The sequence below is a fragment of the Ranitomeya imitator genome, chromosome 2 (assembly GCF_032444005.1).
Source record: "Ranitomeya imitator isolate aRanImi1 chromosome 2, aRanImi1.pri, whole genome shotgun sequence".
Taxonomy (NCBI): Eukaryota; Metazoa; Chordata; class Amphibia; order Anura; family Dendrobatidae; genus Ranitomeya; species Ranitomeya imitator.
The window spans coordinates 231,963,507-231,981,070 of NC_091283.1; the positions used below are offsets into that span (position 1 = coordinate 231,963,507).

The 17,564-nt window shown below is 48.5% G+C and overlaps 1 protein-coding gene across 1 annotated transcript in view; it reads left to right on the forward strand.

Moving 5' to 3' along the window:
• Nucleotides 1-440: 440 nt before the first annotated feature.
• The window catches only part of LOC138662787 (uncharacterized), a 57,699-nt gene continuing 40,575 nt past the window's right edge, over nt 441-17,564 (forward strand). Inside the window, exons 1-2 of the mRNA XM_069748721.1 lie at nt 441-479; nt 1,378-1,605. Of these exons, the coding sequence (XP_069604822.1) occupies nt 445-479; nt 1,378-1,605 (263 nt within the window). The 5' untranslated portion in view covers nt 441-444. The remainder of the gene's footprint in view (nt 480-1,377; nt 1,606-17,564) is intronic.

Sequence of the window (17,564 nt, forward strand, 5' to 3'; positions counted from 1 at the left end):
GGTGTCTGGCCATTATAGGCGCTGGTTCTGGTGGAGGATTACAGGAGACTGGCCATTATAAGCACTGGTTCTGGTGGAGGACTGCACAGGAGACTGGCCGTTATAGGCACTGGTTCTGGCAGAGAATTGTACAGGAGACTGGCCGTTGTAGTTGCTGGTTCTGGTGAAGGACTGTATAGGAGACTGGCCATTATAAGCGCTTGTTCTCGTGGAAGATTGTGCAGGTGTCTGGCCATTATGGGCGCTGGTTCTGGTGGAGGATTACAGGAGACTGGCCATTATAAGCACTGGTTCTGAAGGAGGACTGTACAGGAGACTGGCCGTCATAGTTGCTGATTCTGGTGGGCTATATGGTAGACTGTACCTTTAAGAATGGCGTCCGGCAGTACACGACAGCTTGTAAAACAAGTTCATTAAACAAACATTGGTGTTTCCTTATTCTACATGGAGGGAACGTCGCACTTCAGTAGCTCAGATAAGTAAGTGCCCCCTGTAATTCCTCTCATGCCTTTGACCCCCACATCTCTGATGATCCGTCTATAACTGGACAATATGTCGTCAAGGTGAAGACGGCGGCAGAACATTGTCCTCTGTGATTGTATGGGAATGTGGATGATGGGGGTGACTGTAGGAGGTTGTGGATGATGGAGGTGACTAGAGGGTTTTGAATGATGGAGGTGACTAGGAGGTTGTGGATGATAAAGGTGGCTGGGGTTGTGGATGATGGAGGTGACTGTAGAGTGTGGTGGATGATAGAGTTGATTGTAGAGGGTGGATGATGGAGGTGATTGTAGAGGGTGGTGGATGTTGGAGGTGACTGTAGGGGGTTGTGGATGATGGAGATGACTGTAGAGGGTGGTCGATGATGGAGGTGATTGTAGAGGGCTGTGGATGATGGAGGTGATTGTAGAGGGCTGTGGATGATGGAGGTGATTGTAGAGGGTGGTGGATGTTGGAGGTGACTGTAGGGGGTTGTGGATGATGGAGATGACTGTAGAGGGTGGTCGATGATGGAGATGATTGTAGAGGGCTGTTGATGAAGGAGGTGAGTGTAGAGAGTTGTGGATGATGGAGGTGACTAGGGGACTGTAGAGGGCTGTGGATGATGGAGGTGATTGTAGAGGGCTGTGGATGATGGAGGTGACTGTAGGGGGTTGTGGATGATGGAGATGATTGTAGAGAGTAGTGGATGATGGAGGTGACTGTAGAGGGCTGTGGATGATGGAGGTGACTGTAGAGGGCTGTGGATGATGGAGGTGATTGTAGAGGGCTGTGGATGATGGAGGTGATTGTAGAGGGCTGTGGATGATGGAGGTGACTGTAGAGGGTTGTGGATACAATTAGCGGCTGTGAATCACATGTTGTCTTTTCCGGCAGTATGGCGGTGTTGGAGCTGGTGGTCAGGTTTGCCTGCATCTTTGCGCTTTGTCTCCTGGTTCCTTGGCTGGTTCCTTGGCTGATTATGTGGAGGAGGCAGCGGCAGGAGCACGAGGCGCTGCTGCAGGACGTTGCGCTGCTGATGTTGGAGAACGCGGAGCTGGAGGAGGACACCACACACCTCATAGTGGAGAACTACAAGATGTCAAAAAACATGGCGGCCATCAGGTGAGATATCCATCTTCTACCAATCCGGGAAATCATGACTAAAATAAGTGCATGCAGCCGAGAAAGGACAGCGAGTAATATGTACCCCGACCAGCCGTAACATAACACTGCTCTTATACAGTTGTGCTCAAAAGTTTACATACCCTGGCAGAATTTTTGCTTTCTTGTCCTTTTTTCAGAGAATTTGAAAAGGAAGTGGGAGTGGGGGCTGTGTTGTCCCAAGGGACCTCCACATTGACTAACTTAAGACCTTGTGCCTTCTTTTCGAGAAAATTTTCCTCTGCTGAGAGGAATTATGATGTGGGTAACCAGGAGTTGTTGGCCATTAAATTGGCATTTGAAGAATGGAGGCATTTTTTGGAGGGGTCTGCCCATTATATCTCTGTCATTACGGATCACAAGAATCTGTTTTACATTGAATCTGCCAAATGGATGACCCCGAGACAGGCTAGGTGGTCACTTTATTTTTCCCCCGATTTCAGTTTTCTATTACTTTCAGACCAGGGTCCAAGAATGTGAAGGCTGATGCTTTATTTTGTAGTCTTGATCCAGTTTCACTTCCTGAACCTCCTTCGTCCATTCGTCAGCGTGGAGTGGTGGTGGTGGCTGCGGTGTCCTCGGCATTGGAACGAGAGATTTGTGAGGCCCAATCTCTTGCTCTTTCATCCGTACCCGATAATAAGCTCTTTGTACCTGTCCAGTATCGGTTAAGGGTGCTTTAGGAGTTTCATGACTGGGCTCTTAGTGGGCATCCTGGAATCTCGGCGACACGTAAAGGCGGTTTTGGTGGCCTTCGTTGGCTTCTGATGTCATTAGGTTTGTGTCTTCCTGTGAAACTTGTGCTTGCGCTAAAACCTCCCGTAACCGGCTGGCCGGGGAATTGGTGCCACTGCCAATTCCAGATAGACCGTGGACTCATCTGTCCATGGATTTTATCACTGATCTTCCCCCTTCTAATGTCAAAACCGTGATCTGGGTAGTTGTTGATAGGTTCAGTAAGCAGGTGCATTTTGTACCTTTGGCGGGCCTCCCTAATGCTGAGACTTTATCAAAACTATTCAATGAGCATGTGGTCCGATTGCATGGTGTGCCTGTCAGTGTGGTGTCTTGATAGAGGAAGGTAATTTGTGGCAAAATTCTGGAGGGCCTTTTGTAAAAGGCTGGGTATCAGTTTGACCTTTTCATTTGCCTACCATCCCGAGACCAACGGTCAGACTGAAAGGACTAATCAGTCTTTGGAGCAGATATTGCCATGTCTTGCTACGTCCAGAGAGGATGATTCCCATGGCGGAATTTGCTTTCAATAATCGTGTCAATCAGTCCACTGGTACTTCCCCATTTTTCTGCAACTATGGGTTTCACCGGTGAGTTTTCCCGGCTGGATTTGGGGTGTCCAGGGGCTGATTCAGCCTTTCTGCAGTTAGGAGAGATCTGGAGGGAGGCTCAGAGAAACATGGTGGAGGCTCAGGGCACGTATAATTTTTTTGCTGATAAACGACGTGCTGTGGGGCCAGCTTACCAGCTGGGGGATAAGGTATGGTTATCCACTAAGAATATTAGATTAAGGATTCCCTCTGCTAAGTTGGGTCCCAAGTTTATTGGCCCTTATGAAATTTTGGAGGTGGTTAATCCTGGGGCTTCCGTCTGCGGTTGCCTCCGTCATTGCGGATCCCCAATATATTCCCATAAGGCGCTTCTTAAGCCGTCGGTGCCTTCCTCAGGTGGGTCTCCCACGCACCCGCCGCCTGTTGTAGATGGCCAGACCGAGTATGAGGTGGAACGGGTGGTGGATTCTCGTATGCTCTGCCGTTCACTGCAGTACTTGGTCCATTGGAAAGGTTACAGTACTGAGGACCGGTCGTGGGTGCCGGTGCATTCTGCCCATGCAGATCGGCTGATCCGGGCCTTTCACGATCGTTATCCAGGGAAGCCTGGGGGTCCAGTGGCCCCCCATTGAGAGGGGGGTACTGTCATGATCCACTCCTGAGTTTGTTTTCAGCTGCCTTGTATCTGGACTGGTCATGCGGGAGTTAATCCCCTCTGACTCGCTTTGAAGCTGGCTGGGCTATTTCAGTTCTCTGCAGCCTGCGGACCAGTATCAGCTATAGTTCATGCTTCCTGGCTTGAGCCTCTGACCTGTATACTTGTACTAGTGATCCTTGTGCCTCTGACTGCCTGTACCCGTGTATGACTTGATCTGACTTCGCCCCTTGCTTTCCGTCTCTGATACCACGCTCCCCGACTGGCTTCCACTCTGGATTGTACCCCGACTTCATCTTGCATCTCACGCTTTGGTTACCAAGTTCCCCGGTAGGCTCTGATTTCTTGCTTGTCCCTGACTATTCTTCTGACTGCCCCTGTGTACTGCGCTGACCTCTGTGTATGACCTTGGCTTGTCTGACTTCTTTTTCGTTACTTGTGGCACTTGTGCTACTGTTCAGTGTTGTTATGCTGTGTGTACAACCTCTCTTCCCTCACCAGGATCCCCTGGTGGAGGTTGCACTATACTGCACTGCAGCAGCACATTACAGTTTGACAATAAATGGCTTCACCCAACCACTAACCATGAGTGGAGAAAAAGTTTTGGTGTTATTATTCATAGTCTCTGAAAAAAGGCCAAGAAAGCAAAAATTCTGCTGGGGAATGTAACTTTTGAGCACAACTGTATATGCATTGTAGGTGTCACGATTCCCACCATGCCGACACCAATAGGTCACGGATCATGGGTGACCTTTGGCCAGCACATGGCTATCACATGTGCAGAGGGGCTTATCTTAGGTATCCCTCCACAATGTGATGAAAACACAAACAAGGCTATTGACCTATCAATTTACCGCAGAGGCGTATTTTAGTTATCCCACTGCTGCTACAATATCACGAACTGCATAGATTCATGTATATCCCCCTTTCCAGTTCCACTTCGGAACTTGCAGCTCTCCGGTGCCTCCCTTACCTTCAGGTTAGTCAGGGAACTACACCTGGGATAATTAGTCGCTGGACGGGCCGCTTCACTGTGGACTGGCTAGCGGGCACGCTGCATCAAAGGAATTATAAATGCTCAGGCCGCAGCCAGACAATAGCTTATATAACCCCGTTCCGCCGCTGCCAGCTCACCTGCCTAGCCCAGAACACACTTTGCTGCCACCAGCTCAGATTTCTCACAGAAAAGGGTTCAGAGCCAACCCAATTTAGTAGCGTAATTAGCTTCAGAAGACTTAGGGTACGTTTTAGAGCAAGAGAACAAAGCTAGTAATTTATATATTTTACTCCATAAAAGATTAGGGAGTGTTTATAAAAGGCATATAAAGATGTTACAATATGAGACAAAGTATGTACAAAGCAATTACAAAAAAAACAGGGATTAAAACAGAAAGTAACATTTACATGTGCTCAGATCATTTCAGGCAACCATGCTGGTGGTGGAGCCAAATGTCCCAGTTCATCAGACAAGACCTGCTGTAACAGCTCCTCAGGCAAGAATCAAGGTTGGGCTCACTGGCAGTCACTTATACCTGCAGGCTTGGACATCATAAAAGGGGCTGAGTTACCACCACCCTACCCTTTCCCTCAAAGTTACAGATTTGCCAGCCTAACTTATTATTATCATATCTTGGCTTCAGAACGTGCCAGAGTCACAGCACACCCATCGTTCACCTTATATTAAAATTAGCTTTCTATTGATACCAAATTCGTACTAGTTATTCCACATGGTTCCGGAGAAATCTGCACTTTGTACTCGTTGTGTTTAGCTGCTAGCGCTTACAGTGGTTGACAGATCTACTGATGGAAATTCGCAATATAAACTTGTTATTTTTCTAGCCCAAATCGGTGACCCAATATCTCACTATAATAGGACAAAGAACCTCCTGTCTTTTGAGAGAGACTATACAAGTTCTAGCTGGTACTAGATGGGAGAATTGTCTAATTGCAGCTACAGAGGTCATTAAAATTATGCCATACGGTTATAAAGTAATGAGCGGTGCGTCCCGTCCCCCATACATATTACCTGCTCCGTGCCTTCTCCTAAAATGCTCTGCGCAGTGGCGTGCTGTGTCCGCAAACCCCGACGCGCTTTTCGCGTGATGCTTCTTCCTGGGGGCATTAGATAGAGGTGTTGCATATAGAGCAGTTAGTATTGCTCTAGCCTCCAGTAGTGCGAGATACAGTGTGGTTTTGGTCCATATGGCCTCTATCTATTGACGGCCTTACGATATTTATAGTGACTGTCTTTCAGAGGTTTACAGACTGATTATATGGTAATTTCCCACACTTATAATGTATTTACCAGACTCTAGTATCCTGATGTTTGCTGACCGCAATATGGGTTGTTTTTGAGGCATTTTGTTTACGTCTATATATATATGTGTGTTTTGTATTTTAAGTGTTAAATAAAAGGATTTGGTTTTATATAAAAAAATGTATTTCAGTAGCACTTCTTGGATCACAGCTTAGTATCTGTGCTCCTGATATGATATAACTGTTATATGAGGTGTTGCCCACTCCCCAGTAGGGGTTATGGGCTTAGGCGTTATGCTTACAGCTGTTATACTAATACCTGGTGATGAAATCTGTCTTGCCGTTGTTTTGTAATCTTTGTTAGAAGTTTTGAGTTAATGAGATCCTTGTGCTCTGGGTCAACCTGTAGTGGCGGGCTGTGAGCCGCCTGTGGTAGGGAGGGGCTGTGGACGGCCTGTGTGTTGTGAATTCTGCTCTTGGGTTCCCTCCAGTGGTTGTAGGTGGGAATGCAGTTGTCTCTGAGTCGCAGTCCTGGACAGGTGTATCTGCTGATTGCAATTCTGACTGGGATATTTAGGTGTGCAGGATTCATTAGCCCTTGCCAGTAGTCAATGTTCCTTGTGAAGTGTTGGTTCACTTTCTGGCTTCTCCTGCTTAGCTGCCAAATTCAGAAAAGATAAGTGTTTGGTTTTTTTGTTTTCTAGCACACTGCTGTGTGCTTGTTTTTGATTGTATTCCTGCTCTGTATGTAGGATTCGCTGGAGTTGCAGATATACGCTCCTACGTCTTTCGTTAGATGGAGGAAGTTTTTGTTTATTCTGCTGTGGATATTTTTTGAAGGGTTTTAATACTGACCGCACAGAACTCTGTCCTATCCTGTCCTATTTTAGCTAGTGTGGCCTCGTGTGCTAAATCCTGTTTTTCTGCCTGTGTATGTTTTTTCTCTCCGACTCACCGCCAATATTTGTGGGGGGCTGTCTATCCTTTGGGGTTCTGCTCTGAGGCAAGATAGTATTCCTATTTCCATCTTTAGGGGTATTTAGTCCTCCGGCTGTGACGAGGTGTCTAGGATTGTTAGGTACACTCCACGGCTACTTCTAGTTGCGGTGTTAAGATCAGGGTTTGCGGTCAGTATAGTTACCACCTACTCCAGTGAAAGTTTTCATGCCGCTCCAAGGTCACCGAAATATAACACCTGTGGTGGGGAGGGGCTGTGGGCGACCTGTGGTGGGGAGGGCTGTGGACGGCCTGTGGTGGGGAGGGCTGTGGGGGGCCTGTGGTGGGGAGGGCTGTGGGGGGCCTGCGGTGCGGAGGGCAGTGGGGGGCCTGTGGTGGGGAGGGCTGTGGGGGGCCTGTGGTGGGGAGGGGCTGTGGGCGACCTGTGGTGGGGAGGGCTGTGGGGGGCCTGTGGTGGGGAGGGGCTGTGGGCAACCTGTGGTGGGGAGGGCTGTGGACGGCCTGTGGTGGGGAGGGCTGTTGTGGGCCTGTGGTGGTGAGGGCTGTGGACGGCCTGTGGTGGGGAGGGGCTGTGGACGGCCTGTGGTGAGGAGGGCCGTGGGCGGCCTGTGGTGGGGAGGGCTGTGGGGGCAATCTTCATGTGGTGCTCCGATTAGGTATTTATCAGTATGGCTTCTGACAGGTCCCTGTACCTCACTGACCTGCCCCCTATTTTACATATTGAATATAAAATCCCCTTCTGCAGCTAGGAGCCGACAGTGGCACCCGCACTGCAGCCTGATTACATGAGTAATGTGCAGTTATTTTTTTTATGGTCCACATTAATTCTAGTGATGAACGAATACGTTCAGCACTGTTCATTATTCGCACGAATATTACGGTATTCGTTACTCGGCGAGTTATTAGGTATTGGCCTCTGTATATTTGAATGACCCGCCCAGCATGTTTGGCACTTTATTTGCAGCCAATGAACAAGCTGGGCTAGCTTACCAATCACAGTAATGCCGCCTTCGTCTATACGGCAATACGCGTAGGGTTCGTCTGACCAACTTACCCTCTTGTCTTCCAGCCTGGTCGGGTCTCAGGTTTCCTTATCATCATTATCGGCTCTTATCCCGGGCTTATTCAATGGGATCCGGTCCAGGTGCTGGTCAGAACTTTACTACTGGGTCTTCTCTCACCTGCACCTTGTTAGTGTGGATTTATGGGAGTCTATTGTACCGAGTGGTGGTACACCTGCACCTTGTGATTTTGCATTGATTTGGGGCTACTGTACCAAGGAGTGGTCCTCTGGCCACGGGTGCCTTTTGACCCACGTGTCTTTAGGTCTGCATGGAGGCTGTCCATCTCGACACCCCTACCCCTGTGTTTCCGCTACATGTCAGTCTGGCGGGATAGGTGACCTATAACATTTTTTCAACATTGTCTTGCATATTGATTATTACATCCTGCATATTGTGCTGTTGTCATTGTCCTTATATTATTTGCATACATTGAGTACATGTTATCTTATTGTTTATTTATATTTGCTGCATGGATTAACCCCTTAACGACCGCCGATACGCCTTTTAACTGCGGCAGTTAAGGGTACTTATACCACAACCCCGTTAATTAACGGCGCTGTGGAAAAAGTGAATAGCGCCCCCCAGAGTCGGATTTTTTCCGGGGTCTCAATTGCTGGGGGTAGCCGAGACCCCAGAGAACATGATTCGGGTTTTTTTTACTGACTCCCGGGTTGCGATCGCCGGTAATTAACCATTTACCGGCGGTCGCAAAAAAAACCAACATGATCGCACATCAGAGGACAGAGAAATGGGGTCCCCAATCTCCCCCCGATACTCACCTGTCTCCCCCGGTGCTCCTCGTGGCTCCTGATGGGCGCCGCCATCTCGTTCCGGCCAAAAAATGGCGGGTGCATGTGCAGTGCGCCCGCCGGCCGGCACCCGGAAGATCTTTTGTGGTCTAGGCTGCCAGGGGTCCCCAAAGAACCTGATCGGGGTCGGTTTTACCAATCCCTGTTTTGCGATCGCCGGTAATTAACTGTTTACCAGCAGACGCAGAAAAAAAGCGATGTGTCATTCTGTCCTCTGATGTGATCGCACATCAGAGGACAGAGAAATAGGGGGATTCGGGGACCCTGTTATACTTACAAGTGTCCCTGGGTCCTCCTGCGTCCCCTCCTGGCCGTTGGCTTCTTCATCCGGTAAGAAAATGGCAGGCGCATGCGCAGTGCGCCCGCCATGATCTGCCGGCCGGCAGCTAGAGGAGTTGGGCTAAAGTTAGGGTTAGGGTTGGGGCTAAAGTTAGGGTTAGAGTTGGGATTAGGGTTAGGGTTTGGATTAGGGTTGGTATTAGGGTTAGGGTTGGCATTAGGGTTACGTTTGGAATTAGGGTTAGGTTTGGGATTAGGGTTGGGATTAGGGGTGTATTGGGATTAGGGTTAGGTTTGAGGTTAGGGTTGAGATTAGGATTAGGGGTGTGTTGAGTTTAGGGTTTTGATTATGGTTAGGGTTGGGATTAGGGTTGTTTTGGGGTTAGGGTTGTGATTATCGTTAGGGTTGTGATTAGGATTATGGATCGGGTTGGGATTAGGGATCGGGTTGGGATTAGGGTTAGGGGTGTGTTGGGGTTAGGGTTGGAGTTAGAATTGGGGGGTTCCCACTGTTTAGGTACATCAGGGGGTCTCCAAACACGACAGCCAATTTTGCGCTTAGAAAGTCAAATGGTGCTCCCTCCCTTCTGACCTCTGCCGTGCGCCCAAACAGTGGTTTACCCCCACATATTGGGCATCAGCGTACTCGGGATAAATTGGACAACTTTTGGGGTCTAATTTCTCCTGTTACCCTTGTAAAAATAAAAAGTTGGGGGCTAAATAATCTTTTTTGTGTAAAAAAAAATTTTTTTTTATTTTCACGACTCTATACTATAAACTTCTGTTTAGCACTTGGGCATTTAAAGTTCTCCCCACACATCTAGATAAGTTCCTTGGGGGGTCTAGTTTCCAAAATGGGGTCACTTGTGGGGGGTTCTACTGTTTAGGTACATCAGGGGCTCTGCAAACGCAATGTGACGCCTGCAGACCATTCTATCAAAATCTGCATTCCAACACGGCGCTCCTTCCCTTCCGAGCTCTGCCATGCGCCTAAACAGTGGTTCCCCCACACATAAGGTATCCCTGTACTCAGGACAAATTGGACAACTTTTGGGGTTAAATTTCTCTTGTTACCCTTGTAAAAATAAAAACTTGGGGGCTAAGGCTAGGTTCACATTGCGTTAGTGCAGTCCGTTCAACGCAAACGTTAAACGGACTGCGCTAATGCAAGTGCCGACTTTGGCAGCACGCTAGCGCAGATAGAGCATCTGCTAGCTCTATCTGCGCTAGCGGTGATGGACCTGGAAACGCTGCAGCCCGCGTCTCTGGGTCCGTCACTCAATGATGGCACATCGCTAGCGCGCGCCCATTGTGGGTGTGTGCTAGCGATGCGTCGGCCATAGGAAGTAATGGTGGTGTGAACGGACTACGTTACACAGCGTTATGCCGCAGTGTAACGTAGTCCGTCTAACGGATCACACTAACGCACTGTAAACCTAGCCTAAAAAATCTTTTTTGTGGAAAAAATATATATTTTTTATTTTCACGGCTCTGCATTATAAACCTCTGTGAAGCACTTGGGCATTCAAAGTTCTCACCACACATCTAGATAAGTTCCTTGGGGGGTCTAGTTTCCAAAATGGGGTTACTTGTGGGGGGTTTCTACTGTTTAGGTACAATAAGGGCCCCCGTAAATGCAACATAACGCCCGCAGACCATTCTATCAAAGTCTGCATTCCAAAACGGCGCTCCTTCCTTCCGAGCTTTGCCGTGCGCCCAAACAATGGTTTACCCCCACACATGGGGTACCAGCATACTTAGGACAAATTGGACAACAAGTTTTAGGGTCCAATTTCTCTTGTTTCCCTTGTGAAAGTAAAAATTTTGGGGTGAAAAGATGATTTTTGTGGAAAAAAATATGATTTTATTTTTTCAAGGCTCTACTTTATAAACTTCTGTGAAGCAGTTGGGGGTTCATAGTGCTCACCACACATCTAGATAAGTTCTTTTGGGGGTCTAGTTTCCAAAATGGGGTCACTTGTGGGGGGTTTCTACTGTTTAGGTACATCAGGGGCTCTGCAAACGCAACGTGACGCCCGCAGACCAATCCATCTAAGTCTGCATTCCAAGCGGCGCTCCTTCCCTTCCGAGCCCCGACGTGTGCCCAAACAGTGCCCCCCCCCCCCCCCACATATGGGGTATCGGCGTACTCAGGACAAACTGTTTTGGGGTTCCAATGTCTCTTGTTACCCTTGAGAAAATAAAAAATTGCAGGCTAAAACATCATTTTTGAGGAAAAAGAAAGGATTTTTTTATTTTCCCGGCTCTACTTTATACATTTCTGTGATGCACTTGGTGGGTCAAAGTGCTCACCACACATCTAGATAAGTTCCTTCAGGGGTCTAGTTTCCAAAATGGTGTCACTTGTGGGGGGGTTCCACTGTTTAGGCACATCAGGGGCTCTGCAAACGCAACATGGCGTCCGAATAAATGGCGCTATAACAATAAATAATAATAATCTCAATTCCAGCCAATTCTACATTGAAAAAGTCAAACGGCGCTCCTTCACTTCCGAGCTCTCCCATGCGCCCAAACAGTGGTTTACCCCCACATATTGGGTATCAGCGTATTCAGGAGAAATTGCACAACAAAATTTATGGTTAAATTTCTGTTTTTACACTTGTGAAAATAAAAAAAAATGGTTCTGAAGTAAAATGTTTGCAAAAAAAGTTAAATGTTCATTTTTTCCTTCCACATTGTTTCAGTTCCTGTGAAGCACGTAAAGGGTTAATAAACTTCTTGAATGTGGTTTTGAGCACCTTGAGGGGAGCAGTTTTTAGAATGGTGTCACACTTCGTTATTTTCTATCATATAGACCCCTCAAAATGACTTCAAATGTGACGTGGTTACTAAAAAGAAATGGTGTAAAAATGAGAAATTGCTGGTCAACTTTTAACCCTTATAACTCCCTAACAAAAAAAAATGTTGGTTCCAAAATTGTGCTGATGTGAAGTAGACATGTGGGAAATGTTACTAATTAACTATTTTTGTGACATATCTCTGTGATTTAAGGGCATAAAAATACAAAGTTTGAAAATTGCAAAATTTGAAACATTTTCGCCATATTTCCGTTTTTTTCATAAATAATCGCAAGTAATATCAAAGAAATGTTACCACTATCATGAAGTACAATATGTCACGAAAAAACAGTCTCAGAATCAGCGGGATCCGTTAAAGCGTTCCAGAGTTATAACCTCATAAAGGGACAGTGGTCAGAATTGTAAAAATTGGCCCGGTCATTAAGTACCAAATTGGCCGTCACTAAGGGGTTAATCATGCTTATGATGTACCCGGGCGGGGTGTCCCGCACGTTTTTTTACTTATGTTTTAATTGTTCAGTGTGTGTTAATAAAGTTTTCCTTTTAATGACTACATTGCTGGTGTGCATATCATACAGTGGTGCTTTCTTGTCTTGATATGGTCCTTTACCACTGGATATTGCACCCATTTTCTGGATATTAATGGAATAGTACACCTGGTGTATATTATTTGATTTAGGCTTACCTGATGGCAACTGTACGTCATGATTATCCTTCACCTCTTCAGACATGAATTGAATTTCCCCAACGTGGCTTTTTCCTGGCTGTGGGTGCTCAAATGTTTGGGCATCACTGCATTCCACATCCTCATGACCGATATTATTATTTCTACAGCACCATTGATTCCATGGTCTGTACATGAGAAGGGGTTACATACAAATTACAGATATCACTTACAGTAAACTAACAATGACAGACCGATACAGAGGGGCGAGGACCCTGCCCTTGCGGGCTTACATTCTACAGGATGGTGGGGATGGAGACAATAGGTTGAGGGTTGCAGTACCTCCGGTGTTGGTGAGGCGGTAGCTCCGGTGGTGGTGAGGAGGCAGCAGGGTCAGTGTAGGCTGTAGGCTTTCCTGAAGAGATGGGTTTTCAGGTTCCGTCTGAAGGATCCGAATGTGGTTGATAGTCGGATGTGTTGGGGCAAAGAATTCCAGAGGTTGGAGGATATTCGGGAGAAGTCTTGGAGGCGGTTGGATGAGGAGCGAATTAGTGTGGAGGACAGAAGGAGGTGTAACAACCCTGCCGGCATCACTGCATGGCCTTCCATTCCCCACCTGCCTGTTACATCTACTCACTCACCCAGTGCCATGCTGTGAGATCTGTCTGCTGCTGGTTCCATGCCATGTGCTTCATGGCGGCCTGCTCTGTGTACACTTCCTGGCTGTGTGCATAGGGGGGCGGCCCAAGCCACACCGGATTCTTATTGAGACTGTGTGCACCTCCCTAAGGTGCTTCTGGCCAATAGCCTTGAGGCCTCTGATACTTAAGGCATCCTCACCCATTGGAGGATGCCTGAGCAAACTATTCCCCTCAGTTAGCATTTGCTACTGAGCTGCCAGGTCGTGTGTTTCCTGTCTCAGAGGGCTGCACTATTGCAGGCCTTCATCTGTGTTCTGTTTGTGTATCCGTGTCTGTTCCTGTCTGTACTCTGGTCTATGTCCGTCCCTGCTCCTTCTTTGTCATTAGTCATTTCCCACTCTGCTGTGTGTACCTCTGCCTTATCTTTCTGCTCTGTTCGCCACTGTCTGTGGCTCTTCTTCTCTCTGCTCATTTCTACCACAACCTGTGGTTCTGTGTCTCTCAGCTCTGCTCTGTGACCTTGCTCCGCACTCTGTGGCTTTGCTCTGCGGCTCCGCCCCTTGCGGTTCCACCTGGCACCGCTGCTTGCGGTTCTACGTCTTTAGCTCTTGGCTCCGCCTCCAGCGTCTCCGCTCTTGGCTCCGCCTCCAGCGTCTCCGCTCTTGGCTCCGCCTCCAGCGTCTCCGCTCTTGGCTCCGCCTCCAGCGTCTCTGCTCTTGGCTCCGTCTCCAGCATCTCCGCTCTTGGCTCCGCCTCCCGCGTCTCCGCTCTTGGCTCTGCCTCCAGCGTCTCTGCTCTTGGCTCCACCTCCTGCGGCTCCTTCTCTGCTCATAGCTCTGCCTTCTCCTTCTCTTCTCTTAGCTCCGCCTTCTACTCGTACTCAGCCTCCTGCGATTCAGCTTTGCTTCTACTCTTGCTCTATCTTTAATCTGCAACTTTCCATACAGGTCTCTACCTGCTCCTTTATATTCTCCAGTCTGAACAGGTTCTTACCTGTTTCCACACATCCATCTGAATCCCAGTTCCTACCAGAGTATCAGTCCTGTCTGCCAGTGCCAGCCGTGCCCGCCTGTCTGCCTGAGTGCCAGCCGCGCCCGTCTGCCTGCCTGTATCTCCGTCAAGCCAGTCCGCCCGTCAGGGCCTCTGCCATACCCGTCTGTCAGCCAGTGTCACAGCCGTGCCTGCCTGCCCGTGTCGTGTCCCCGGTGGGATCAGCATCCACAGTCCGACTCCACCCTGGAGTGGTACCTGGTAGCTTCCTATTGCACAAGTCTGACTTCACCATCAGAGGCTCCAGCGAACACCTAGGAAGCTACTTAGTTACGCCCCTTCCAGGGAAGTTCGGTCTGTGGTCCAGTGGGGCCACACCCCCAGGCGCCCGCGCCAACCAGTCTCGGTGCGAGCGTTACAGGAGGTTTTGGAAGGACCGGAGATCACGTGAGGGAAGATATCGGGAGATTAGTTCAGAGATATATGGAGGAGACAGGTTATGGATGGCTTTGTAGGTCAGTATTTGTAATGTGAACTGGATACGCTGAGGGAATGGGAGCCAGTGAAGAGATTTGCAGAGGGGGGAAGCGGAGAAGTAGCGAGGAGAGAGATGGATTAGTCGGGCAGCAGAGTTAAGGTGTCACGCACGCGCCCAGACTGGTTGGCGCGGGCATACGGGGGTGTGGCCTCACTGGACCACAGACCAAACTTCCCTGGAAGGGGCGTGACTAAGTAGCTTCCTAGGTGTTCGCTGGAGCCTCTGATGGTGAGGTCAGACTTGTGCAATAGGAAGCTACCAGGTGCCACTCCAGGGTGATGTCTGGCTGTGGCTGCTGATCCCACTAAGGAACGGAGCGGGCACGGCTGGCACTCTGGCTGACAGGCGGACACGGCTGGGACACAGGCAGGCAGACGGGTACAACAGAGACACTAGCGGGCAGGCGGAAACGGCTGGCTCTCTGGTAGGCAGGCGGGTACGGCTGGAACATAGGAAGAACCGGTAGGGACCGGTCTGCAGGCAGGTATGTGAAACAGGTAGAGAAAGACCGCAAGAGCGGATGCAGAGCGAAAGCACAAGAGCTAGAACCAAGAACAGAAACGCAGGAGGCTGAGTACGAGTAGAAGGTGGAACTAAGAGAAGAGAAGGAGAAGGCAGAGCCAAGGGCGGAGCCGCAAGAGGCGGAGCCAAGGGCAGAGATGCTGGAGGTGGAGCCAAGAGCGGAGACGCTGGAGGCGGAGCCAAGAGCGGAGACGCTGGAGGCAGAGCCAAGAGCGGAGACGCTGGAGGCGGAGCCAAGAGCGGAGACGCTGGAGGTAACGCCAAGAGCGGAGACGCTGGAGGCGGAGCCAAGAGCAGAGACGGAGCCAAGTGCAGAAACACAGGAGGCGGAGCCAGATAGAACCGCAAAGAGCGGAGCCAGATAGAACCGCAAAGAGCGGAGCCACAGAGCAAAGCCAGAGAGTGCGAAGCAAGGTCTGAGTGCAGAGCCGCAAGAGTGCGGAGTGTAAGCAGACTGAGAACACAAGGAAAGACAAAGCAGGGAAGGAAGCCACAGACAAGGAGACCGAGAAAAGACAAAGTACAGACAAGGCAATGGAACAAGACACAGGGACAAAGACACAGGGACCAGGATATTCTGCCTCCTGGAGGGCAGACTACAAGATCAAGGCAATAGCACAGAGAAAAGCCTCCAGAGAGGGAGTAACTCAGAGCAAGGCCAGGCAAACTCAGCAGCTAAACACTAACTGAGCTAACACATTGCACAGGCCCAGAGCACAGGGTGGAGCTGCACTATATACAGGAGGCCTCTTGGTAATTGGTCAGGAACTGATTAGACAGATGCACCTGATTCCTATAAGAACCAGAGAGTTCAGGCGCCGGCCCCCTATACACATAGCCATGAAGCATGCACAGAGCAGAGACACAGAACATGGAGCTGGCAAGAAACAGAAACCACATCATGGCCTGGAGCAGTGGGTAAGATTGTGTGAGAGATGTGAGGCCATGCTGTGATGCCAGCAGAGTTGTTACATAAGGATGGACTGGAGAGGTGCAAGGGTGTTAGCAGGAGGCCACAGAAAAGGATGTTGCAGTAGTCAAGAAGGGAGATGATGAGGGCATGCACAAGCATTTTAGTAGATTGAGGGTTGAGGAAAGGATGGATTCTGGAAATATTATTGAGCTGGAGGTGACAGGAAGTGGATCTTTAATGGTACACATTGAGAGACCTGACAAATTACAAGTGAACTTAAAAAGTTCCTCATAGTGGTCAGTGTCACGATATGGTATGAAATATCATATAAGTAGTTTCTCTTGCTAGCAGGCTGTGGGCTAAAAAAGCCCCCCTTCCCTTTCACTCAGCCAAGAGCTTCCTTTTCCAAGGGATGGGGGAAGAAGAGTTTATTACCTCTAGCTCGGAGAGCAAAGGTATTTACGACATCCCTGCAGTGGAAAGTGACCAGCTAGAACTGGATTCTAAGTCTCTAGAATTCATGGAAGTTCTTTGTTTTGTTTTTGTAAGATATTACGCAAACCGTTTATGTTAAGAACATGAAAATATACAGGGTGGAGCGCGGTAATTTGCTGATTTGGGAATGAAATAAAAAAATTATGATCATTAGAAAAATTTATTTTATATTTTAATTATACTGAACAGTAATGGAATTTTTAAATTACATGGTTTTAAATAGTGTATCTGGCAAATGTCGACCTTCGCTATCCACACACTGCTGCATACGTTTTCTGAAGTTTTCATGAACTCTAACAAGCATGTCCACTGGTATTCTGCCAATTTCAGCCTCAATATTGTTCCTTAGGTCTTCCAAGGTGTTGGGACGGTTGATATACACCTTAGACTTCAGGTAACCCCAAAGGAAAAAATCGCATGGGGCTAAATCTGGTGAGCGTGCTGGCCAGTTCACATCTCACCTCAAAGAGATAAGCCGTCCAGGAAACATTTGCCTCAAACAATTCATGGTAACCCTCGCTGTGTGTGCAGTGGCACCATCCTGTTGGAACCATGTATCCTCTAGTTCCATTGCCTCAAGAGCCGGCTGAAAATAATCCTGTATCATAGACAAGTACCATTCGGAGTTCACAGTTATGGCACGACCATTATCCTGAAAAAAGTAAGGACCAATGATGCCTACTCGTGATATGGCGCACCACACAGTGACGCAGTCCGAATGCAGAGGTCTCTCGTGAACTTCTCTGGGGTTTGTTTCACTCCAGTAACGCATATTTTGTTTGTTTACACACCCACTGAGGTGAAAATGTGCCTCATCAGAAAAAAACACAATTGCGTCACGGGGTATCGTTGCTAACATGTCTTCACAAGAGGTCCGCCGTGTCAAATAGTCCCATGCTGACAAATGTTGGACCACGCACATTTTATACGGGTGAAAATTCAGTTCATCATGAAGAATCCGGTGGAGAGAACGTCTTAAAATGCCAAGAGCAAATGATTGCTTCTGAGCAGAGCGTTTCGGAGATTGCAGTA